Genomic DNA, 25,112 nt, shown 5'->3' with positions numbered 1-25,112 from the left:
GCAACCCCACCCCGTAAACAAGGAAGAGGCTGAGGATTGGCATCTCTTCTAGCCAATGGCGTGTCAGAGTTACCCCAGAACGTGGACTATTAGCCATCCGCTCCCCAAGGCCCGTCGGTGATTGGTCCAGAGCGGGCAGGAAGCGCGAGCTCCGCGGGGTGACGTCACAGAGGCGCACTCCCTCTCCGGGCTCCGGCGTCCGTCCCTCCCCAGTTGTTGCTGCGGGCTGTGACGGGCCGGCCGGGAGAGCCGAGGGACCGGGGCCGGTGTCGAAGGAACCGTGTCCTTCGGTGCTATCTTGGGAAGGTCTGCCGGTTTCCCCCTCCGTCAGGCCTTCCATCTCTCCAGGCCTTCGGGGTCGGGGGAAGATGGGGACAAGCCGGCTGCCTTGGCGACCGCGGGCGGGGGTGGGGCCGCCTGTATTTCCCTTGCATCCGGGCTTGGAGCGGTGGTCTGCTCACGACTCGGACGAGTGGCAGGCCCGGCTTGGGTTTTCTCCTCCAAAAGTGGGGCAAGTGTTAGGGTGCTTCTATGGTGCTAGGCGCCATAGTTGGGGAGAAGGCGTTTTGTGACGTCAGAGGCAGACGGGCCAGGGGCTCGGGGATCCGGGACCGAGCTCCCAGAAACTCCCCCGTGGGAACATTCCGACATTTGGTACGGGACCTTGCTCTTTGTGTAACTGCTTCTGCTGTGCCCCACCCCTTAGGCCAAAGCTGCTTTTGCTTTCCCTTAATTCTCTGGGAGATCGGGCACTCCTCACCCTACAAGAGGGATCCCCGACAAATAGAGCAGCTTCTGCTTTGCCTGGCCACCCGAGATGGCACTGTAGCAGGACTGGATCTCAGGGGACCAGGATATGAGCGATGGCCAGGCATGTGACTATGGCAAAATTAACTTCACCTCCCTGCCCCGCTTTCTCATCTGTGATATGTGGGCAATACTGGCACCATCCACTTCACAGGTTTGTGGTGAAGGTGCTTGGTATGCTTTGTGGACAAATGATTTTCACAACTCTGTGAGGTAGTGAGTGATTCATTATCCCACTTTACAGAGGAGGGAGTGTACTCAGTAGCAGACCTGTAATTTGAGCCTCGATTCCAGGGCTTTTTGCATTATTATCAGTCTCTTCTGCTTTGCATTTAGGCTTTGTAGAAGCCCTGTCCTTGGAATAAGGGCTGTCCTATAGGACAGAAAAACAAAACTCGATATATTCTATTTCTGCCTTTATATCATAAGTGTTCAGCACAGGGCTGGGCCCATAAACATCTGATAAATGATTGTTGAATACTCAGTGCACACTAGGAGCGTTGATTTTTCTTGTGATTTTGTGTGAAATTGCCTACGTTGGGACTAGGTGAACTGTCAAAGGTGCTTTGTAATCAGGTAGTAAAAGCCATTACAGACCCCGGAGGAGGCAGCGTATTGTAGTGGAAAGAGGACTGACTGGTCTTGGAGCCTTTAATTCCACCAAGCAACAAGGATTTATTAAGGGTCTACTAAGTGCCAAGCCCCTGACACAGTTCCTGCTTCAAGTAATTTCCATTCTGTTGGTGAGACACATGTTCACAGATAAGTAAATAAAACAAAAAATGTACAGTGATGAGGGAGGGGTATTAACAACTGGTGGAAATTAAGGAAAGCCTCTTGAAGGATGTGGCATTCAAGCTGAGCCTTGTAAGAAACTTATACTCTAGGAAGCAGAGGTGAGAGAGGAGATCATTACACAGAAGCAGGAGGTGGAACATGTAGTGACAGCAAATAGACCAGCTTAGCTCAGGCATAGTGAACATTGGGGGGGGGGGGGGGGGGCAGGCAGGCACAATGTAACATCTGACAATCCTAGAAAGATATTCCAGGGCCACATGATGAAAGGCTTTAAACACTAATTTGTGTCTTATCCTAAAGACAAGAGGAAGCCACTGAGGTTTCTTGAGCTCATAGTCAAAAGATCTGAGTCCTCTCATCTGACATTACCTGGATGCCTTTCTATAAGGCATGCCACAACCAGTATATGTTTCATCATCTATAAGATGAGGATCCATGCGTCATCCACTTCAGTTTAATAAACAAGTAGTTGTGGTATTGCACAAAGATACCTATGACACAGATACCCCTTTCAGAGAGCTTGTAACTGATAGGGGTGGCAGGGAGAGGAAGAATGGAACAGAATTAACAGTAGCAGGAGAGAATGAGGTGAGTCAGGGTCTAAGCAAAGGCTACTCGTACCTTGGGGATGGTAGGAGAGTTAAGGGAAGGCTTTGTGAAGGTGTTTTGCCTGAGTTGGGCAAGAAGGGAGGGATTTCAATTGAGGTGTGCAGTTCCATTCCAGTTGAAAGCAGATGGGAGAGAGCAACATGAAAACATGTCACTGTCTTGTCTTTGTTCTATAGTTTGAAAGGAAAGGCAAGTAAGATTGGAGAGGTAGAGTGGGGTCACATTGTAGAGTAGGGGTGTACTGAAAGCAGCTTGTACCCACCTCACTGTTCAATTTTCAGTGTGAGCATTTACCCTGTGGAAAAGGGCAAATGTTATGAATGAGGTTTTGGTGTATTGTTTTGTTAATTATCCTTCTTAAAGTGATGGGAAAAATGTTCATTGAAATTAAACCTAGAAAAAAGTACATTTTTGACCCCCTGGAGAGTTGCTTATTAAACTCTACCCCTGTTGCCAAGTTCAGGACTTGATGTATAGTAGGCAATGGTGAGTCATTACAGAGAAGTCTGACCAGAGGAATGACATGAACAAAGTCATTTATGTGTTAGTGTAAAACTACTTGGCTTCATGTAATATGATAAAAGCATGTTGTAAACTACTTAAAAGGGCTACAGTGCTGTCTTATGGTAGCAGTCTGGAGTTTATGATGATGGCAGGACTAGACAGTTTTGTTTTGGGGACAGTACCCAGCGTGGCCATGAGGAGCTTAGCACAATGAAGAACCGGCAGCTGCCTATTCTGCCTCCATGATCCGAAGTTCCATGCTGGGTAGGATTCTTTGGAAGGATGTCGATTCCAGAAAGGTGTGGACTAGACTAGATGAATTCCCAGGTTGGATTCTGCATCCAGTGCCGTGTTGGATCAGGGGTGGTGGTTTAAGGTAAGCAACATTCAACAAACCAGCCAGCTTTGCATTTGATTGGGTAGAATTGTACTACAGATTCCTGGCAGAAGCGAGTGGTTTTAGGGAATGTTAAAGATCAGAAATCAAATAAAGCGAGAGCTGCTATCATCTCTCTCCCTAAGGAGGTATAATTTAGAGTCAGATGACCTGAGTTCTAGGTCTATTTATTACCTGTGTGTCATCCTGGACAAGTCACCTAACCTCTCAACCATATTTTCCTCATGTAGACTAGGTGTCCTGTAAGATACCTTCTAGCTCAAAGATCCTATGATTCCTATCAAATTTGGAATAACACAAGGCTGGGAAGGATAGCCATTAAATATGAAGACAGAATTGGGACTCTCCCCCAATGTAAGTTCAGTTTAGTCCTATCAAAATTCTAGACTTGGGTTCAAAAGAGTAATTGAGACAGTAGAGATGTAGCTGGGCAACAGTTCATAGGGAGAATGATACAAGGGGTTTTAGCGGATTATAAGCTTGATGAGCTAATAAGTGATATGGCAGCTAAAAAGGGGTATTCTAATCTTGGTGCTGTATTAAAAGAGTGCGGGGCCTGGAATCAGGGAGACTTATCTTGCTGAGTTCAGATCTGCCCTCAGATCTACTTGCTGCGTGACCCTGGGCAAATCACTTAACCCTGTTAGTTTCAGTTTCCACTCTGGTGTCTGTGCCAAGAAAACCCCAAATGAGTCATGAAGAGTTGGACACAACTGAAAAGACTGAACAGCAATGGTGGAATCCTAATAAAGCTGCCCCCCCCACAGCCCCAATATTCTAACTTCCTTATAGGCCCCACTGAACAGCAAGCCACTCCCCCCATCCCTCACATCCACTCTATCCTAACTTCTCCATACATGCCTCGCTGCTCACTAGAACAACAGGTGTGTTCTTACAGAACAGCAGGCAAGTCCATGTGATGGGGTCCCAGCCACTGCCCCCAGACCCATTCCTCCTATTGTCCACAGAAACAGGTGTGTCCATGCACCCAACCACAACCACATCCATACTCAGCCAATCACAAAGCACCACCAGGCTGCCCAAGCGGTACGTGGGCCCCAAAACAATAGAGGGGACTTTCCCTAAGTAGGCACCTGTGTGGTAATTGCATGCACGGTTCCACTGCCCTATTACCTAATCCCTTGACAAACCTCTCCTGCCTTTTTAATATTCGTGATTTGTTATGTAATTGCATCTTTACCCTATAAAAATCCATCTTGCTTTCTTTGAAGTTGCTCGTCCTTGGAACTTAGTCTGATCTCAATAAATGCCTATACTTGGATTAGAGGTGGTCTGACTCTGAGTTGAGATGGTTCCACCACAACACATCATGAAACCACAACAATAAAATCGTCTTGTCCTCTACTCTGATAAGGCCACACCTGGTATATCATGTTGAGCTCTTGCGTATTATTTTAGGGATGACAGTGACAAGCTAGAGTATATAGAAGAGGGCAACCAAGATGGTGAAGCAGGTGAGGACAGTATTAAAGGAACAGACTGAGCAGAGAAGACGCTGGCCTGGAGACCGTGATTGCTGTTTCACAGCACCTGCAATGCAGATGATTAGATTTATTTTGCTCAGAGACAGAGGGCAAAATCAAGAGTTACAAGTGGAAGTTGAAGAGGCAGATTATCAGCCAGTTCCATATACAGAAAAACTGGAGTGTCCTCGAATAGTTCATGAATTCCCCGTCCCTGGAGGTTTTCAAGCAGTGGCTGGATAACCACTTTATTAGGGGGGTTTTAGAAGAGATCTGGGTCTGTCAGGGATTGAATTTGTTAAATGTGAATTGTGAGCCCTGGCTCTGCTACTTGCCAGCTGCTGTGTGATCCGGGGCATGTCCTTTCACCTCTATGAGCTTTAGTTTCCTCCTCTTTAAAATACGGGGCCTGGCCTAAGTGACCTCTGAGTTGTACTGTTGCTTTAGATCTATAATCCAGATTTTTGGAATATACAAAGCACTGTTAGGCACTGTGTATAATAAGAGGAAAGAAAAGCAATAGTCTGCCATCAAGGAGTTTACACTCCACTACAGCCGGGTAGAGCTTGGTACACAAATAATGCAAAGTAGAATGATAGGGGTGAAGAAGAGGCCCAGGGGGCTCTAGGGTTGGATAAGTCTCAGGAGATGCCTTCCCACTCTGAAGAGTCCAGGGTGGAACATAGGCTTCCCCCAAAGAGATGATGTTTCCCTCCTGTCCCACCCACCTTCCCACTCCCGTGGCCACCATGTAGTTCAGACTCTTTTCACCCCCTGAGCTTCTGCAATATCCTAGTGGTTCTTGCTGCTGGTATTTCCATCTTTAGTCCATTTAATACTCATACTCTGCCCTCCCTCCCATATACATGTGTATGTGTGTGTGTATATTATGTATGTATATATATGTGTGTGTGTCTGTGTGTATACATGTATGTATATATATATATACAATCACAGTAGGATAAGAAGAGGGTGTCACCTCCATTTGTCAAACTTTCAGTGACCCCTTGTTCCCTACCACCTAAAGGCCAACCTCACTCGCAGTTAAAACCCTTCTCAATCGTGCACCATCCTGCCTTTCTAGCCTTCCCTCATGCCTGAAACACTATATCCCCGCTTCTGCTATCTTGAGACAACACAGGATCATAGGTTCAGAGCTGAAGGGGCTATTGGTCTTCTAGTCTGGCCCCTTCACTTTACAGATGAGAAAACTAAGTCCCAGAGAAGTAAGATGGTTTCTCCATTGTCTCAGGTAAGTAATTATTAAGAATTGGGTTTCAAAGCCAGGTCATTTTTACTACAGACTTAGCCATTTTTCTTTCACATCTGGCTGCCTCCTTTCCATCAATACCCATGTGAAATGCTATCTCTTCCAGGAAATCTTTCCTGATATATCCACTAATAATCTTTTTGCCAGGGACCCCACAAAGGTCTTCGAGATTATATGCACCAGAGGCAGCTAGATCACCCAGTGGATAGAATATTAGACTTCAGAGCCTGGACCTGAGTTGAAATCCTGCCTCAGACACTCACTAGCTGTCGGACTCTGGGCATGTCACTTAAATGTGATCTGCCTCAATTTCCCCATCTGTAAAATGGGGATAATAGCACCAAAAACATAAAGCATTTTGCAAACCTTAAAAAGGGATACATAAATGCTATTGTTATGTTGTATGCATTTATGATCCACATTCATTTTATAGTAATCTGTGTATATTACCCTCCCTACTGTCTCTTGAAGGATTATCTTTTTTTGGTATCTCCCCTGATGTCTAGTAAATTGTTCTGCATATAGTAGGTACTTATTAAATGTAAGTCAAATGTAACTGGAGGTCTCTTTACTCCGTGAGCCAGACTAAAATTTAGGGTCCCTTGCTGGAGATGGGATGTGAAGCAACTATGGAAAGGGTCGGTTTGGTAGAGATTAATTGCTGACCCATTTATTAGGCCTTGAAAAGAGGTACAGTTCCCATCACTTTTTTGGACTGACTAGTCCTAACTCCTGTATCCTTAAAGACACTATGAAAATTCAGAAACTTTAACATTTAGTCTCCTAACTCAAGAGAAAGAACTAACTCCAGAACAGATCAGCTCCAGGGTGAAAGGTGGTCATTCTGTGTACCATCCTATGTAGGTGGTCATGTCTCACCAAAGCATTCCCATATTGAATGGACTAACATGGGACACATTACCTGTCTAAGCCTTAGTCTCCTCATGTGTGAAATGGGGACAATTATCTTTGAACACCTTACCACCCTAGTGATAATGCTCTGTAAACTGTGATGGGCTCTTTGAGGAAAATGGTGGAAAAAGTCAGCACCAGCCCCTCTCATTAGTAGCCCTTGATGTTCTTACCCTTAGCTTTTTGAAACAGAGACAATCTTGTTATATGGCATGATACACGGTAATGCTAATTAGGGGAGACAAATGTATTCTTCCTTCTTGTGTGTCTTTATCATGAACAGGCAAAACCAGATCACCAGTGTGGTCATAAAACTACCTGAGGGACCTAATCCTGCAGAAAGTGAGCAGTGACCCTTTACCCATGACTAACAAAAAATTTTAAGTGAAAGACCAAAAAAAGTTTAATTACAAATTCGGACTTAAGACTTTGTTAAAACAAAACAAAAAAAAGAATGAGCCAGCTCTTTTAATTTTATAAAAGTCCTTGATTTGTTGAGATACTTTTACAGTTACCTGAGTATTTGAAATTACAGTCCAAGGAAAATTCAACAATGAAATTCCAATACAGTATTGTATAATCCAATGCTGCTGTTCCCTGATTAGTTAATGGAAGCATATAGCCAAACTAAAATTTTGGGGAAAAAAAAACAACAAAAACCCTCTAAAATAAAATCCCCCCAAAAGGGCTGGAGATGCCAATATTTGCAAAAGAGGTGACATTAACATAAGAGTTACCATAAAGAAAAGGAAAAATACATCAAAATTGAGATAGGATAGAATTAAGAAAAGAATTACCCTCCTTGGTTCATTAGAACTGAATAAGAGCATATGATAGTATTTCCAATTATTAACTGGCTAAATATAAAACTTTTTTGTTTGACTGAAATACACACACTCGGGGGCTTTCATATGACCCCCCCCCCCAAGGGCATGCCCTAGTCATGGAATACAAATTTCCTGTCAAATAAATAAAAGGTAAGGTTTGATCAAAATCCACTGGTGTGAAGTTAAAATCTGAAAGCTAAACTGAATTCTAGAATTCAGTTTAGCTTTCAGATTTTAAGTCCTACATACTTAAGACTCTTGGTATTCTGACACAAAATCATATAAGGAAAGAACAGCAGTTTGTTTATTTGGCTTACTTGATGTTTCAAAACCACCATACTTTGATTAATTTCTACTAAAAATTTCTGTGGCCAGATCCCTTCTCTCTTGTCAAAGATGAGACTGTGAGTGCTGTGCTCCCCAGCTTCCCATACAGAGCAGAAGAATGCACCAACTGCTTATTTTACTTCCTTTTTATTTCAATATAACATGCGGTAAAAAATTAACAGGATTTGTTAGCATTTACAATGCTTACAAAGAAAATGGACTTTCTAAAAGCATTTTTTAGTTAAGATTTAAGAAATCTCTCTAATTAAACATTTACAACAAATCTATTTTCAAATGTTTAGTTTGGACCCAAATGTAAGGTTTCATTTGGTAGGTATTTGTATTTCCTGTATATCTGCAGTATTTTCACAACCTCTGGTTCTTGGGATATCCAGCCCCCAGTTCCCTAGTACAGCAGGAAAGACATATACATGTGGCCACTTAAATTAAAGGAAGAAATGGAATAAGGGAGACCCCCAGGCTGCAAAAATATATACAAGCATTTACCTTTTCTGGAACTAAACATTTCATTCATAAAAATATTTAACAGCCAAACCCTATAGAACTAGGGCTCTGGCTATTTCAAATATAACTATTCTGTATCTTAAAAATATAGGGCAGAAAGCCTCTTGGGTGATATTTATACATTTTTAACACAATATTTCTATATCTGTAGATGACTCATGATGCATTATGTAGAACAAAAAAAGTCTACTTTCTTACATTATCTCACTTAATTTTGTAAATCTCTCTTATAAGTCTCTTAGGTAACTAAATTTCATTATGACAATTCACCTCACCAGGAAATCTTTATAAGGCTTTGTCTCCTCCAGAGCCCATCACTTATCACAAAAAATTGGTCATATTTGAGTAGTTGGTAATTATTTACTCAGTAAGACAGTCTCATATCCTCCCAACAGGAAAAAATGGCAAGTCTCTGCTTTAAAATCAGCTATGGCTTTAGGAACTCACAAAGCATTTCTTGGGGTATATGCAAGGGATGTATAAAAATAAATAAAATCAAACAGAATTGGGAGAGCCTCTTTTCCCTTGTATACAGACAGGCAACCGCCAGACAAGGCAGCCCGTTCACTCACATGAAATCCCTATTTTAAGATTCTAGTCTCTTAGAGCCAAAGTACACTTAATATCTTTACGGTTTTTTGTTTGTTTTTTGCTCCAAGATTCAACTGTGGAGGAAACAAAAATGTTTTCTTCCAGGTGGGACTGGATTCTCTTTCTGACATCCACCGCTGACAATTTAGGCTCCAACCCAGTCTCCATAGTTTAAAACCCATAACTTCAATCCATCCCTAGACAGACTCCGTGGGGGCAGGATGAGGAAAGACAATATACACATAAAAGACCCAAAGTGCAATCATTAACAAAAATCAAGTCTAATCTTAAATATTAACGGAAAATAGAAATTAAAACTGCTTAACTTTAAAGTGAAAATAATTCAACTAAGCTCAGGCACAAGAAGGAACCCAAATGACTACCTTAACATATGATGGGGAAACGATCAGTCCAAATCCAGAGAGAGAACATTTCACAGGTAACTGAGTAAACACACAGATTGCTTTCTACAAGCAATTCTTAAAAAACCAAAACCTCAAGTTTCCCCCAAAATGAAAATATAATTTCTAGACATGTTTTACTTTAAATAATTTGGATTAGAAGGTAAACAACACATAAAGTGGCTTGTTCAACAACACTTAAATGTTTAAAAAAAAGAAAAAGGAAATTATCTGAATGACACAATTGCAAAGGTCAAGCCTAACTTCCATCTCTCCTTTTCCACCATTTACATGAATCTGTAAAAATAGTGGAATATATAGAACCTAATTGATTTCAATTCCAGGTGAACTTTTGCAATGAGGAATTTTGTTTGGCTACCTTCCCTCTGTTTGCTCTGTCCTCAATTAAACTGCTTGAGATCAAGCTTACCAGGCCTGTCTCACATACACAGCCAATGTGAGCAATCCATCCCATTCCCCAGCCACTTTCCTAGTGTTAACAATGCTGGGCCAGTTGAGCATTTGCACTAAGTTGAAAATCCCAATGAGGAGACAAATGTAATAGTGTCGTGTGCGGGCTGGGATTTAGTTCTGTTGGAATTCATTTTTGAAGTGGCACTGAATGGCAGAAAGTATTTGTGAACAGATGCGAGAGTTCTGAATCACTTCCAGAGGTAACATCCAAATGATGCAAAATGGAAAACAGTCAGGCCAAGCTGCAGTGAGAATAGGCACGTGAGCTGGACGCTTGCTCCTGGTACCTGGGAGCTGGCTTAAGCTTGAATTGATAATCCCTCTTTACCAAGAGGCTTAAGATGAAGAACCTGCATATTGCAGCTATAAAGGGACTTCCCAGAATGTCTGCAGCTCCCCCAAAGAAAAACCTACCTCCAAAGGAAAGATCTGACCAAATAAAATGTTAAAGAAACATTCTTGTTGAGTAAAACAAGGCAGGTGTCATTGCTGTGTTAAATCTCAAGTTAAGTCAGGTTTCATCTGTAGCCATGTCACTTAAATCTCTTATTTCCGGAAGGGCTCGGTAGAAATCCAGAATTACTGGGGCATCAATCGTAATAACATTAATTTACTTACACACAAATAAGTCTTTAAACAGTCAGAGTCCAATTTACAAGATGTGCAATAAGCAGAAGAGGTGAAGGACATACATTCCAAATGAATTCATGTCCTTCAAGGGTGCAAATTCTCAGAGGTTACTCTTGTCCAAATCCTTCTGTTTCTTCAATAGCAAATAACAGTTTTTCCTTCAGTTGTTCATAGCTCTTGTAGGGTGGTAGATCCAAGCGGTTAAAGCTAAAAGTAAGAATGATCAGTATGAGAGAAGCAAACTCATAAGAAAACAACAAAGAAACTGACAAAATGTTTTATCTTTGGGGCTTAGTTGCTGCCAGACAAAGAAGGCTCCTATGCAAAGTTTTACATGATCCCTCCAGATTTTAGTCTTTTCTCCCTCCTCCAATTACCTTGTATTCACTTGTATTCAGAGTACATGTAGCCCTACAGTAAAATATAAGCTCCCTAAGGGACCATTAGCACATGGAATAAATGTGCCTGGCACAGAGGTGGTAATCAATAAACAAGTACTTATTGAGGACTTACTATCTATAAGGCACTTCTTTCTCTAAAGGCTGAGATCACAAAGAAAAGCAAAAACAGTGCTCACCCTCAAGGAGTTGACATTCCAGTACGGGAGATAATGTAATAAATAGGAATGGACAACAGAACACATAGAGCAGATAAAATGCAATAGAGGGGAGCAGATATAACGTAATAGAGGAGTGCAGACTAATTGCACTGAATTGCTGAATTGCACGCCTTGATTTTAAGTTCTATTTGCTATCACACGGAAGAGGCAGCCCTGTTAGGAAGTGCAAATTGATGTAATTAATAATGGCATTTGCATCTGGTTACTTCAGTCTGGATCTAGTGCTTTGGCTCCAGAAAGCAACTCCAGGAACTTAATTAAATTCAGATGAAAATAGCAATGTAACCCTGGGTAAGTCTCTCCCCTCTCAGAGTTCTCAGTTTCAGAATAAACAAAACGAGGGACCTGGATTGTCCTCGAAGGAACTTTCCCAGCTTTAAAAGTTTATAATAATAGAGGAAGGAGGAGAGATGATACATGTAGTATACTACATATTCTGTCAGATACCATCAATGTGTTTTGCTGACCTGCTTTTGTTTCTCTTACTCTTAAAATATTTATTATGAGGGAAGGGGTCACTGGCTAGAGGAGAGAGGAGGAATAGATGTGGAAATAAACATAATGCAAGAACAAAAAGACATCAGGAAAAATAAGATTTTTTCTGATACTATGAAAAAAGACCAAGCATTTTCCTAAAAACCAGTACAAAACAGTAAAAAAGGCAAGCTGAAAACTCACTAGTCTTGGAAGTGAGTTTTAAAATTTGCTTTGGTGGCTCAAGATGAAGTGTGCCAAGGAAGTGGTATAATTTTAGAAAGAGAAAAAAAACCAGAAATCCTATTCAAATTAATGTTCTTAGTCCTTCATCTGCACTGCAGAAGTAGTTTTGGAATCTTGTTAAAGCCCAGAAATCAGTAAGCTAAGTTTGCTTATTCTCACTAGACTGTTTTCTGTCACCATAATAAAAAATACTGGGGTTTTTTTAAACATAAAAAGTACTACACTTTTAAAAACATGAGCAAAGTAAGTGTTTTTTTTTCCCCAAGTAGAGCTAGGAGGGGAGTTCTTACCCAAACATGGCAAAGGTGATAATAAAAGATAAAGAAAATTCTGACCACATAAAGTCAAGGCCCTTTAGCACAAACAGGTTCAATGGACTTAGAAGAAAAACTGCAGAGTTGGGAAAAAATCTTTGTATTAAATATCTCTGAAAAAAAGTCTGTTTTCCAAGATCTATAAGGAATTGATACAAATATTTAAGACTTTTAAAGGCAGCCAAAGGATTCATACCCTTGACCTTTCTGGAAAGTTTTCAAACAAAGAGTCCCAAACTTTCAGAAGCCATACCAATCTCTAAATCACTATAGAAGAAGCAGAAATTAAAATAGTTCTGAGGTGTTCTATCTACCTTATGACCAAAATGGTAGAACTGGTCAGTGAGAGAGGGGGCAGGTGAAGAAAAAAACCCCACGATTGGTACATCTGTGAATTGGTCTAACAGTTCTTAAAGACAATTTGAAATTACGTGAGAAAAGTCACTAAATTGTTGATAACCTTCTGACTCACTACCGGACATAAAGCCCAAAGGACACAGATTTACTAAAACATTCATGGTAGTACTTTTTGTAGTATTAAAAATGTTAGAAACAAAGTAAGAGCCTGTCAATTGGGGAAAGGTTATTGATAGTTATGGAATATTCATGTACTCATAATCCACTATATGAAGAATTCTGGGAAGTGCTGACATAAATTGAGTATATGAACAGGAAGACAACATTTACAATGACTGTAATAACATAAAAAAGCATAGAGGAAAATTCTATGAAAAGGAGAATCACAGTGAAAGGTGAACAACACTAGGTTCAGAGGCCAATCCTACCTTAAGAAAATGCATAATGAAACAGCCTCTCTCTTCGCTGTAAGAGTTAGTGAACATTACTGGAAGATTGGACACCACTGAGGGGCAAACTGGTTTTGCTGGACTGTTCTCTTTGCTATAAGGGGGGCAGGAAATGATTGTGGTGTAAAAATAAAAGACATCATAGAGAGAGTAGTAGGGAAGAAAAGGACAGCCAGTGTATATGACTTTCCAGAATTCGGGCAGTGAAAGGAGAAGCTATAGGCACAGAACATAAAAACAAGATCTGAATATATTTGTAGGCAGTGGGGAAGATGTAAGTTGATAAGGAGAGGAAAAGATGTGAGAAGAATGATTAATGGGGCAAACTCCTGAAAGATATGGGAAGGAACAAGACACAAGAGGAGGAATTGGCCTTAACTAGGAGAAGGGTCCCCTCTTCTTCAGAAACTGAAACCAAGGACAGGCTGGGTAAAGAGGTAATAGGGAGTTCTGAGCTATGGGGATAAGGAGAGGACTCTTGAAATGGCATAAAGTAGGAGGTGAAGTCATCTGCTAAGAGAAGGGAGGCATGAGAAAATGAGCAAGTTTCGAATGGTTGTTGCAGACGGCGTGACAGTCAGTAAAGGAAGAATAAAAAGTTTTCTGTGAAATGGTCAAGGGTCAGCTGAGATTAAATAATGAATCTGCAATGGAACCAGTTGATCTTATACAAGTAGTAAGCAACAGACAGGGAATCTGAGATCAGGTTTTCTGACTCTTTGGTTTCTTTCCATGATACTGTATAATGGGATTATTTCCCTAGAGAATAAAGAATTATGAAAAAACGGAGGACTTCATGCTTTGAGGTTAGTCCAGATGATTGCTAAGGTCCTTTCCAATTATGCTCTGGCAACTGTTGTATCAATCATTCAATTATTCTTCTTCCCCAAGAAAGAATACTATTTTTCCCCCAGTGTCATATTTACCTGGTCCCTCCCTTTTCCTGGCTTGATTTATTGCTTTGCTTTAATCATCATTAGCTGAAAATTCAGTACATAACTAATTTATTGATGCTTTCTTCTTTAAATCACCCTTTCATTTCCCCATGACCAGCATCCCCATTAGAAATGTCCCTTGCTTTTTTTGTACAAAAACATTTCAATTTGACATAATCAAAATTATCCATTTTGCATTTTGTAATGCTCTCTATCTCTTGTTGGGTCATGAATTCTTTACTTTTCCATAAGTCTGATAAGTAAACTATTCCTTGCTTTCCCAAATTACAGGCATATGAAAAAATGCTCTGGATCACTACTGATTAGAGAAATGCAAATCAAAACAACTCTTAGATACCACATCTCTCCTGTCAGATTGGCTAAAATAACAAAACAAGAAAATGATAAATGCTGGAGAGGATGTGGGAAAATTGGAACATTGTTGCATTGCTGGTGGAGTTGTGAGATGATCCAGCCATTTGGGAGAGCAGTTTGGAACTATGCCCAAAGGGCTATAGAAATGTTCATACCCTTTGACCCAGCAATACCACTTCTAGGGTTGTATCCCAAAGAAATCACACAAGCGGGAAAAGGACCCATATGTACAAAAATATTTATAGCAGCTCTTTTTGTGGTAGCTAAGAATTGGAAATCAAAGGGATGCCCATCAATTGGGGAATGGCTGAACAAGCTGTGGTATATGAAGGTGATGGAATACTACTGTGCCATAAGAAATGGGGATGATGCAGACTTCATAACAACCTGGAAAAACCTACACGACATAATGCTGAGTGAGCGGAGCAGAGCCAGGAGAACGTTGTGTACAGCCACAGATATATGGATTCCGTGAGGACCAACCCTGACATACTGCGCTTTTCTCAGCAACCTAAGGGGCAAGGACAACTCCAGGGGACTCACGATGGAGAATGCTATCTTCATCCAGAGAAAGAACTGCGAAGTTTGAATACAGATTGAGGCGCACTACATGCTCGCCTTTTTTGCTTCTTTTCTTGTTTTTGTTTTTGGGTTTTTTTTTTGGTTCTGTCTCTTCTTTCTCATGATTCATTCCATTGGTCAAAATTCTTCTCCACGACTTGACTAATGCATAAATTAATTCAATGCGAAGTTATACATGACAGTTATATGAGATTCCATGCCGTCTTGGGGAGGGAGGGGGGAGGGGAGAAAAACTGGAACTCAAAACCATGTAGAACCGTGTGTGGTAAACTAAAAATAAATAAAGAAATTAAAAAAAAAAAAAAAAGAAATGTCCCTTGCTGAAAATGATAAATGTTGGAGGGGATGTGGGAAAACTGGGACACTAATGCATTGTTGGTAGAATTGTGAACTGATCCAATCATTCTGGAGAGCAATTTGGAACTATGCCCAAAGGGCTATGGAACTGTGCATACCCTTTGATCCAGCAATACCCCTGCTGGGCCTATATCCCAAAGAGATCCAACAAAAGGGAAAAGGACCCATTCGTACAAAAAATATTTATAGCAGCTCTTTTTGTGGTGGCAAAGAATTAGAAAGTGAGGGGATGCCCATCAACTGGGGAATGACTGAACAAGTTGTGGTTCTGATGTGATTCTGATGGAATATTATTGTGTTGTAAGAAATGACAAGCAGGATGCTTTCAGAAAAACCTAGAAAGACTTAGATGAACTGATGCAAAGTGAAATGAGCAAGAACCAGAACGTTGTACACAGCAAAATATTGTACAATGAAGAACTGGGAATGACTTGGCTATTCCCAGCAATACAATGATCTAAGACAATCCCAAAGGACTCATGATGAAACCTGCTATTCACCTCCAGAGAAAGAACTGATGTTATCTGAATACAGATTGAAGCATACTACTTTTGTCTTCTTCCTTTTCTTTTTTTGGTTGAGTCTTCTTGTAAAAAATGACTAACATGGAAGTGTTTTACATAATTGAATGTGTATGAGCTACACTGAATTGCTAGCCATCTCAGGAACCGTGCCCCCTCAGGGAAAGTGGAATAGAATTTGGAACTCAAAACATTTTTTTGAAAAAGTAAAAAAAAAATTGTTTTAACATGTAATTGGGGAAAGACTAAGTTATTAAAAAAAACTCCCTTGCTGAAACATAATTAAACAAAACAAACCAACATGTTAGCATGTCTGATAACGTATGCCTCATTCTGATAGTATCTCTTCCCAGAAGAGGGAGGCTTGTATCACTATCAATCCTCAGGAGTCAGTATTAATCACTGAACTTCTGATATCTTTCAATCTTTACACTGCTATCTGAGATCCACATTTTTTGTGACAATTGTTATGCATCCTCTAAAATTCTGCATACTGAGAAATACTTCAGTAGGTGTAATTTCTTCATTTATGACAAATAATTAGTACATGCCAGATTACTGGAGAGTTTTTCCCTTAGTCTGAATGATTTTACTCACCAGGTATGACTTCTAGGTAACCAATTTTCTTTCCCAACTTTTTCAATGCAAAACTTTTGTGGTCCATTGCTCCCTATGACAAAATAAAAAATATATCAATTTTTTGTGTGTCTGCCCTTGACAGAAAATGAGACTTTATGCAGTACTCTACCTCTGAGATAACAAGCTGGTAACAGGAAATACAGGAATGTAACATATGAAAAACTCAAGTATTAATGCTGAAGGAAAAAGGAGAAAATAAATAATCAATTTCTGGTAACTTACTGTGATCAAAACTTGGTTTAGATCCAGAATTATTCAACCTTTCCTAAGAAGCCTCAGAGAAGAAGGCCACAACTGCTTTGGAAATTTGGGTTTTTTCCTTCCTCCCAGTGAAAAGCATCATCTCAGTATGCTCAATACTAACCCCACCTTCTTATGGATGAAGAATGTCCATTATGCTCTGATGGACATACATCACTTTCAGACTCCTGAGGGACACATTGCGATTTTCTATTCAATTCAACAGAGTAAGTACCTATGACATGCAAGAGACCAGCTAAATGCTGGAGAGAAAAGGACAAAAAATGACATGTCTGTGACTTGAAGGAGCTGATAATTTCAGTCCAGAGTCTGGCGCTCAGTGGGCATTTAATAAGTGCTTGCTGACTTTCATATTTAATCTCTCCTCATCCATTAGCCCCTTCCCATTTGTCTTTAAACATGTACAACTTTCCCATGCAAGTCTTAAAGCAAATGAGTTATTTTAAAAACTACTTGCTTGACCCTGCTACTCCTTCCAGCTTGTCCTATTTCTCTTTCCTGTCCCCATTATGTTAATTATAACAGAGAGTCATCTGTGTTCATCACCTTCTGTTTCTCCCCAATCCCCAGTAATCTTGTTTCTACATCCTCCCCACCTCCCGGAAACACAAGGTCAGTGGCCTTCCAGTGGACCTTCCACATTCTCCTTCTCTTGTGACTGCCTCTCTGTAGCATCCAAACCCTCTTTTTAGCATCATCTCCCTGCATGGCTCCCTTCCCACTGTACCATCCTGCCTCTTTTGCTTCTTTTTGGGCCATTCTTCTATCTCCTTCACATGTCCTTCATTCTTAGTCTTCTGGTCTCTGCTCTCCTTTTGCCTAGAGAGCAGATTTGTTCTTATATTTTCAATTATCATCTCTATGTGAATATGATTCCAAAATCTAGCCCTGGGAGGGGAAGAAGCAACTAATATAGAATTAGAGGATCTGGGTTCAAATATGAGCTCTGCTATTTTACTTCCAGTGTGACCTTGGGCAAGTCACTGAACCTTTCTAAAGTTGAATTTCCTTATTTGTAAAATGAAGGTTGGATTTGTTCATCCCTAGGGTCCCATTCAATCCTAATTTTTACGATCTTATGATCTTTGATGATCTAATGGATCTTTCCACTTGCAAATCCTATGATTTCTTGTTCAAATTCAGCATGCTCCCAAACAAATTCACCACCTTTCTTGTTTCCCTGAAAAAATGAGCTTCTCAAGAATAAAACAAACAACACATGCAAGGGCTAAAGCAAAGTAAATTCAGGCAATGTTGAAAGATGACAAAACTCTGGTCAAGCTAAAGCTAAGAGATCCATCCTCTTTTTTTTTTTTTTTACAACTAGTAAACAGTTTTTGTAGAGGTGGCAGAGGTAGAGGTATAGAGGATTTTTGGGGGCGGGGCGTTCAATATGAAGTTTGTTGTGTCAAAACAAAATGTATTGTTTTTAAACAAAAGTAGTGCAATGAAAGCGGAAGAACAACCATCTCCCCTTGTCTCTTTCTTCCCCAGCCCTTGTCCATGCTACTGCCATGCACTCTACCTCAAAGCCTTAAGGCTGCCACTGATGCCCCGCCCCCCCTTTCTCAACTATGTACTGACTTGTACTGTTATAGCATTGCTTGCATGCGTGGTTTTCCTCTTTAAGTCTTCTTTATTTCCTCAATGACTTCTCTCACTAGCAGCACCTAGGCACAATGTGAAGCCCACAACAGACACTTAATTTTCCCACTTGAGAGGAGGGCTGTGGCCGTCCTTAGCATCATTTCAGTAGTCAATTTTCACAAGACGAGATACCACATTCACCCGCTGATGTGAAATACTGGGTTTAATGTCTAGAATGAAATGAATGTGCTATTTCAAAATCATAAGGGAACATGCACAGAAAGGGTGACTTTACACAAACCCTAATTAATCCAAATTACCTGCTTTATATCTGATTTAGTTAGTTCTAACAAGATATGTACATATACATACATACATACATATATAACTGTACCAGTCTCCCTCTACGTATAAAAAGAGCTGCCTGCTTAACCAATTTTTGTACTGGAAATATTTGCCTACCCATGAGGTCAGCAAATCCCCCAACTGGCAACCTGCACGTCCCAGTAACAAACTGCAACAGTCTCATTCTCTTCTCATTGTCAATTTCTTTCACAAACTGTTAAAAGGGAAAAAACACTTTTAAATATATGGAATTATTATTCTGAAGCAACTAACAATAATAATACCAAGCACATAAAAACAGCAACATGTAAGGTAAAAATCATTGTGAGGAATCTCCTCCAACACTGTCAGCGACAGGACTGACTGACCACTTCCTACCTTGTCCACGTCTGTCATAAAACATGTTTATCAGGCATAAGACCTATGCTTTTGACTTCTCTTACCTTGATATTCTCAGCTGGGAGATGTTTTAGGAACTGTTTTGAGGCTGCACAGAAGTTCCCTTAGCCCTAGAAGCATTTAAGGACAGGCCAAATGACCTCTAAGGATCCCTTTAAATTCAGATTCTATAAAGGCCTCTTCTTCCACTCTGAATGAGAGACAGAGAAGGGGGCTGCATTTTGACACGGAACAGCTGTGCCAGATGAGATCCTACTATGTTAGGATCAAATGTCTTAGGCAAAGCACTTCTGACCCTATTGAATATTCCACTCCTCCAATCCCCAATTCCCTCACACAGGGAAAATGCAGAAAAAAGAACTGAGAAGTTCCCTCTGGCATTTATATGCACAGCAACCTTGTTCAGTATAGATTTTGTTTTATGAAAGAATTGTTATTTAGAGAACCCTGATCTGGAAGGGTTTACTGTATTATCACACAGTTCCCTATATCTAAGGGGGGTATATTTGGGATGCCTAGAGATAGATGCTGAAACATGCCACAGATAAGTTGCTTGGCAGATACTCTGTCTCCTCCTCCTGCTTCCTCTGGGATAGAAGCATGGCATAGTTTATTTAGCAATCCTGAAAGCTACTATCCAATGCTAATCTTAATTGGGAGCCACTCATTTGCAAATTAACCTTTTCTAATTTGTAGCAGGATTTTCTTTTAGCTCAGCCAAATATCTTTCAAAAAGAACAATTTATATAGTATTCCCTTTATCAAAGAAATATTTACATTATGCAAGTTTCACTGATATTTTGATGAAATTTTCAATTCAAACTGATACACAAACACACAGACATCCCCCCACCCCAAACTTTTTGGAAAAACTATTCTTGTTTCAAAATCACAAACCCTATTTTGTTTTGCCATTTATGCTGTAGAAAGACTCCAAAGCCTTCATAAACTTTGTTAATAATGAAAAGCTTTGGCATCACAAAGAGTAAACAATGCTTTAGTGATACAATAGCCCAAAACACAAATAAGTATCATAGTATAGGAGAATGTGGTATATTATAGTTCCATCTTATACCTTGTAAAAAGAGGTTAAATTACTAAAAGTCCTATAAAGACCTAGTTATAAGATGCCATCCCAAACGAATGGATCCAGAGGTCTGCAGTATAAGCAAAGTCCAGCGTAGTTTGTTTGGTGATTTGCGTTCTGTATGATGTAGCATTTCCTAATAAATTATAAAATGTTGATGAAAATAAAAGTGAAGAAATCAGCTACAAACCTGCCAAAACCACATGATTTGTTTGCTTGTCCTAGTATAATGTCGGTAGATGGCATGTCTTTGCCAGTCATTTAAATCAATCTCTTGCATTCCACACAAAAGTACCTTTGGTGACAGAAAACACAAGGTTTATTCAAGGATTTCGGAGACTTATTTTTAGCATACTTTGACTAGGTCCCATCAATAATAAAAGTAAGAAAGAAAATCACTAGCTCAACATGATAGTCTAATACTATTTAACAATTCCTAGTTTCCAAACCACCAGATCTACTCAGAAGGGTTTCAGTTTTAAAATCACACACCAAGAACTGTTATCTACCTGTGATGTAAGATAAATTGCAAGGATGTGGTATCCACAGAGGATGATGCCACTCGTTGCAGACTTTACACTAAAACTTAACTTTTACTTAAGCACTTAGTCCAGTTATACTAATTCATTTGAATGAACATTTATTGAGCATCTAAAAGGAACAATATACTAAGGGATGGGCAACAACGTCAAACGCCACAGAACAGACAAGGATACAACGACTGAGAAAAAAAGACACTGGATTGGGTTAGATCAATGGGAGACTATGCGACCCTAATCCCAAGTGCCTCACTTGAGAAAGAAATGATGTCGTCATCGGAGCACATTACAGACCCCTTGGATATTAAAAGAGGAAATAGATGAGGAATAGTAGTGTTGGGGGACTTTTAATTAACCAGACATCTATAAAAGCTCTCTCTGCAATAACTTTCTGACTTGCCTTTAAGATAACTTCATCTTTCAAATGTCTGATGAACCAACAAGGGAAATTCAATTCTGGTTGATTTTCACTGACATGAAGGAAGGATTTGCTTGTTGGGATGGAAATGATGAAAGTGATTATGCCTGCTTAGAATTTGTGACAGAGGAAGAAAGAACCTCTAGACATCATGGGATGCATCTTAGATTTGGGGAAAGTATATTGCAAAGAGTTCAGAGGAAAGAGATATAAGATTCCTATGACTAAAATTCTGCAGGGACAATCAGCTCAAGAATGGAATTCTGAGGACACAAAGGAAAATAATTCCATGGAAGAGGAAAGAACAAAAGTTATTTGAAGACGGTAGCAGGGATGCAGAGAAAATTCACCAAACTGAATTTTCAAAGAAAGAGACAGAAGATAGAAGCAAGGGCAGGTCATAGAGTATGAACCAACCTGCGTGGCATAGTCCTGTAAAAACGGTCAAGAGTGCTGAAACTCAGAATGAGCTGAAGATGGTGAGGTAAGCAAAGGACTACAAAAAAGATGGAGTCTTTCTAGCTATATCATGAGGAAAAGGAGGGACAGAACCTTTGCTTGCGCTGGATGGGCTGATAACTGAGAGAACATCAGAGAAAAGGCTGAGTTCCTCAAGTCTTCTTTTGCTTCTGTTTTCTTTGCCAAAGAGAATGACCTCTGGACTAGAAATGGCAAAACAAAAATGGCTAATATAGAGCTGCGGTCCAAGATAAATGAGAAGGACCCAGCTGTACTGGACAAATTCAAGTCCCTTGGCCCAGATGAATGATACCCTTAGGTGGTAAAAGAACTAGCAGATGGAATGGCTGGCCTCTCATCAGTGATACCTGAGATATCATGGAAAATAGGTTGGGTATCACAAATCAGAGAAGTGCAAATGTCTCAATTTGAAGGAAAAAAAAAGGGAAGAGAACAATCTATACACTATTCAGCAATGAATACTGATTCCTGGAAAGACTCTAAAATGGATCGATAAGATATGGCAGGAAAACCACTAGAAAGGGAAGATGTGATCACAAAAGCTTCCTCAAGAACAGGGCATGTACAAGTCGCTTGTTGGCAGTGTTATTAAACTAACAGATGAAGGGAATGTTGTGGATATAGTTTACCTGTACTTTAACAAATTCTGATAAAACATTTTATTTTGTTTTTATGGAGAAGATAGGGAAATGTGGACTGGGTGACTGACCAATCAGAAGTAGCTTGAAGGTAACACAAACAAAAGGCATTTATAGTGTGATGTCACTGGGGCAGGAGACTACTCCAGAGATCTGTGCTACTAACAATTTTATTTACCATTTGTATACACAGTAATATCTAGTTTGCAGAAGACACAAAGCTAGTAATTCACCACCAGAATCCAAAAAGATCTTAATAGGCTACAGTATTGGGCTGAGTCTAATAAGCTAAAATTTAAAAATCAGTGTCATGTTTTTTTAAGGTACAGAAATTGAACTTCACAAATACAAGATGAAGGATGCAGAAGACTGCAGTTTGAAAAAGATCTTGAGGTCCTAGTGGATTGAAAACTTATTAAATTAGCAGTGTGATATGAAAGCCAAACAACCTAATGCAATTGTAGGCAGCATGTCCAGCATAGTTACTAGGTATAAGGTGAAAGTCACTCTACACTCTGGCCTTCCAAATCTTCATCTGGAAATTTTGTACAGTTTGTAAAGTCACAATTTAAGGCACTGACAAGGTGGTGAGTGTTTAGAGGAGGGTAACCAGGTTGGTGAGTCCATGCTATTGACTGTTAAAATGAACTGGGGATGTTTAGCCTGCAGTAAAGAATACTGAGGGCAAACATAATAGCTGTCTTCAAGGATCTGAAGGGCTGTCATGTGAAGATGGGTTAGACTTGCTCTGTTTGGCCTCAAGGTGGAATGAAAAGCAATTGGGGGCAGGGGGCAACGGCAGAGGAATTCACAAAAAGGCAAGTTTAGGGTTGGTGTCAGGAAAAATTTTCTAACAATGAGATCTTTGCAAACTGAAACAGACTGCCTGGAGAAGTGGTATGTTTCCCCCTCCTTGGAAATGTTCAAGCAAAGACTGGATGACTATTTGTCAGAGATGTTATCATTGGGATTGCTTTCAGATGCAGGTTGGACGAGATACTTGCTGACGTCCCTTCCAACTCTCAAATTCTGTGATTTGGCAAATAAGAGGTTCATATGTGACTTTTAAAAGTGCAACATGAACAAGAAGTAATATATCATAAAAATACTAACTATAGCCAGTGTGAGGGGGTGGAAAGTCAGTTAATTAGTTAGTAAAAACATGTATATGCCAGGTGCTTTGCTAATCCCAAGCTTTATATGAAGTATTCCAAAAGTTTTAAGCTCTTAAAGTTGAAAAACTGTACCAAGACTTTTAGGATACCCTATAGTAATTAGAAAGAATTTACCTATACATAGCATTTATTTTACAATTGAGCTTCATAAACATTATCTCAATTCATTCGAAGTAGGCAGAACAAGAATCTATTTTCGGGTGAGCAAACTGAGATTCAGTTTGACCAACTGTACAGAAATAATTACGAATTTGAATTGTTGGCTTTCTTAAGTACCAGGATCTATAATTCTTTATATGTAATCAAAGGAGAGAGAGATACTTCTCACCTCTAGTTCCTTAGCATCAAAGTATTGCAGGTACTGCTGGGGAAGAATTTCATTGAAGCCTTCAAAGAAGGCTTGTGTCTGCTCTTCAACACCCCGAGATAATCTCCATTCAGCTACCATTCTGAAGAAAAGAAACAAAATATTGTGACTGAAATGCTCAGTGACATTCATGAGTGTACTATTAATGGATATGACTAGTTAGAGACAAAGCACAAAAGGGAAGAGAACTGAAGAGGCAAAGTATAGGTCAACGAGCTTGACTTCAATTACTGGGAAAATTCTAGAATGCTGAAGTGATAGCAGTGAAACCAGATCAAGCCAAAAGGTAATCATGTAATCAGAGGCATTTACATCTAAAGTACAGCATTAATTTTTATAGGAAGATTGTAGGTTATGTTTTTTCCCTTGGGGGAGGAGAGGAAGACCAATTTTATATATTTTTAAACTAAATTTTTTTAATTATACCTTCTCTCACTCTTACCTTTCCCTGCCCTTCAATGAAAAAGAAAAGAAAAACACAACCCTTGTAACAAACATGTAAAGTCAAGCACAACAAACTACTGCATCAGTTCTATCCAAAACAGTAAATGTTTTAAACCAGCACTCTGGGTCACTCGCTTCTCTGTTAGAGAGGAGTGGTATGATGTTGTATTCATTACGAATCCTCCAGAATTGTGCTTGGCTGCTGTTAAGAGTATATAAGGCCTTCAAAGTTGACTATCTTTACAATATTGTTGTTATTGTATAGATAGTTCTTGTGGTTTTGCTCACTTTACTCTGCATCAGTGCGTAAAAGTCTTTGTTTCTCTAAAACTGTCTCTATCATTTCTTACACAACAGAACACAACAAGCACAACAAAATTTATTGTAAGCTCTTACCAGGAAAAAGCTAAGAGGCCATCACTTTAGCATTATATGAAACTTACTTGAAGGTATACATATGAATCATAATCACAAAATGGCTAATTCTGATTACACAAAATTAATGTGTTTCCCCCACCACAAACAAACCAATGCAATTATATTTTGTAGGGAAATAGCTTGAGTAAATCTTTGCAACTAGTTTGTCTTATAAGGTCTCATTTCTAAAATTTATAAATGTGTTAAACAAAAGCCATCCCCTAACAGATAAATGGTTAAAAGGATATGAAAAGGGTAATTTTCCAATGAAGAATTTCAAGCTATCACCAACCATATAAATAAATGCACCAAATCACTAACAATAGAGAAATGAAAATTAAAACAACATTGAGGTTCTACCTAATACTTATCAGTTTGACAAAGATAACAAAAAAAGGAAAACAGTGCAAAAGGGGAAAACAGGCACAATAATAAATTGTTGAAGCTATAAATTAACCAGTCTAGAAAGCAATTTGGAACTACTGTTTAATAATAATAAGTTATTAAACTTCTTTGACTGAGAAATACTAC

At 39.7% G+C, this 25,112-nt stretch overlaps 1 protein-coding gene across 2 annotated transcripts in view; it reads right to left on the bottom strand.

The window, feature by feature from the left end:
* Window positions 1-7,234: 7,234 nt before the first annotated feature.
* ITCH (itchy E3 ubiquitin protein ligase) overlaps window positions 7,235-25,112 on the bottom strand; it is a 159,933-nt gene continuing 142,055 nt past the window's right edge. Inside the window, exons 20-24 of one of the 2 annotated variants that reach the window (XM_036748660.1) lie at window positions 23,682-23,802; window positions 20,294-20,398; window positions 18,735-18,831; window positions 16,383-16,455; window positions 7,235-10,763 (exon numbers count right to left, since the gene is read on the bottom strand). In XM_036748660.1, coding sequence (XP_036604555.1) covers window positions 10,664-10,763; window positions 16,383-16,455; window positions 18,735-18,831; window positions 20,294-20,398; window positions 23,682-23,802 — 496 coding nt within the window. In that variant the 3' untranslated portion in view covers window positions 7,235-10,663. The other variant, XM_036748661.1, reaches the window with a different exon arrangement.

The sequence above is a fragment of the Trichosurus vulpecula genome, chromosome 3 (genome assembly GCF_011100635.1).
Source record: "Trichosurus vulpecula isolate mTriVul1 chromosome 3, mTriVul1.pri, whole genome shotgun sequence".
Lineage (NCBI taxonomy): Eukaryota > Metazoa > Chordata > Mammalia > Diprotodontia > Phalangeridae > Trichosurus > Trichosurus vulpecula.
This window is presented reverse-complemented; position numbering and strand designations above follow the sequence as displayed.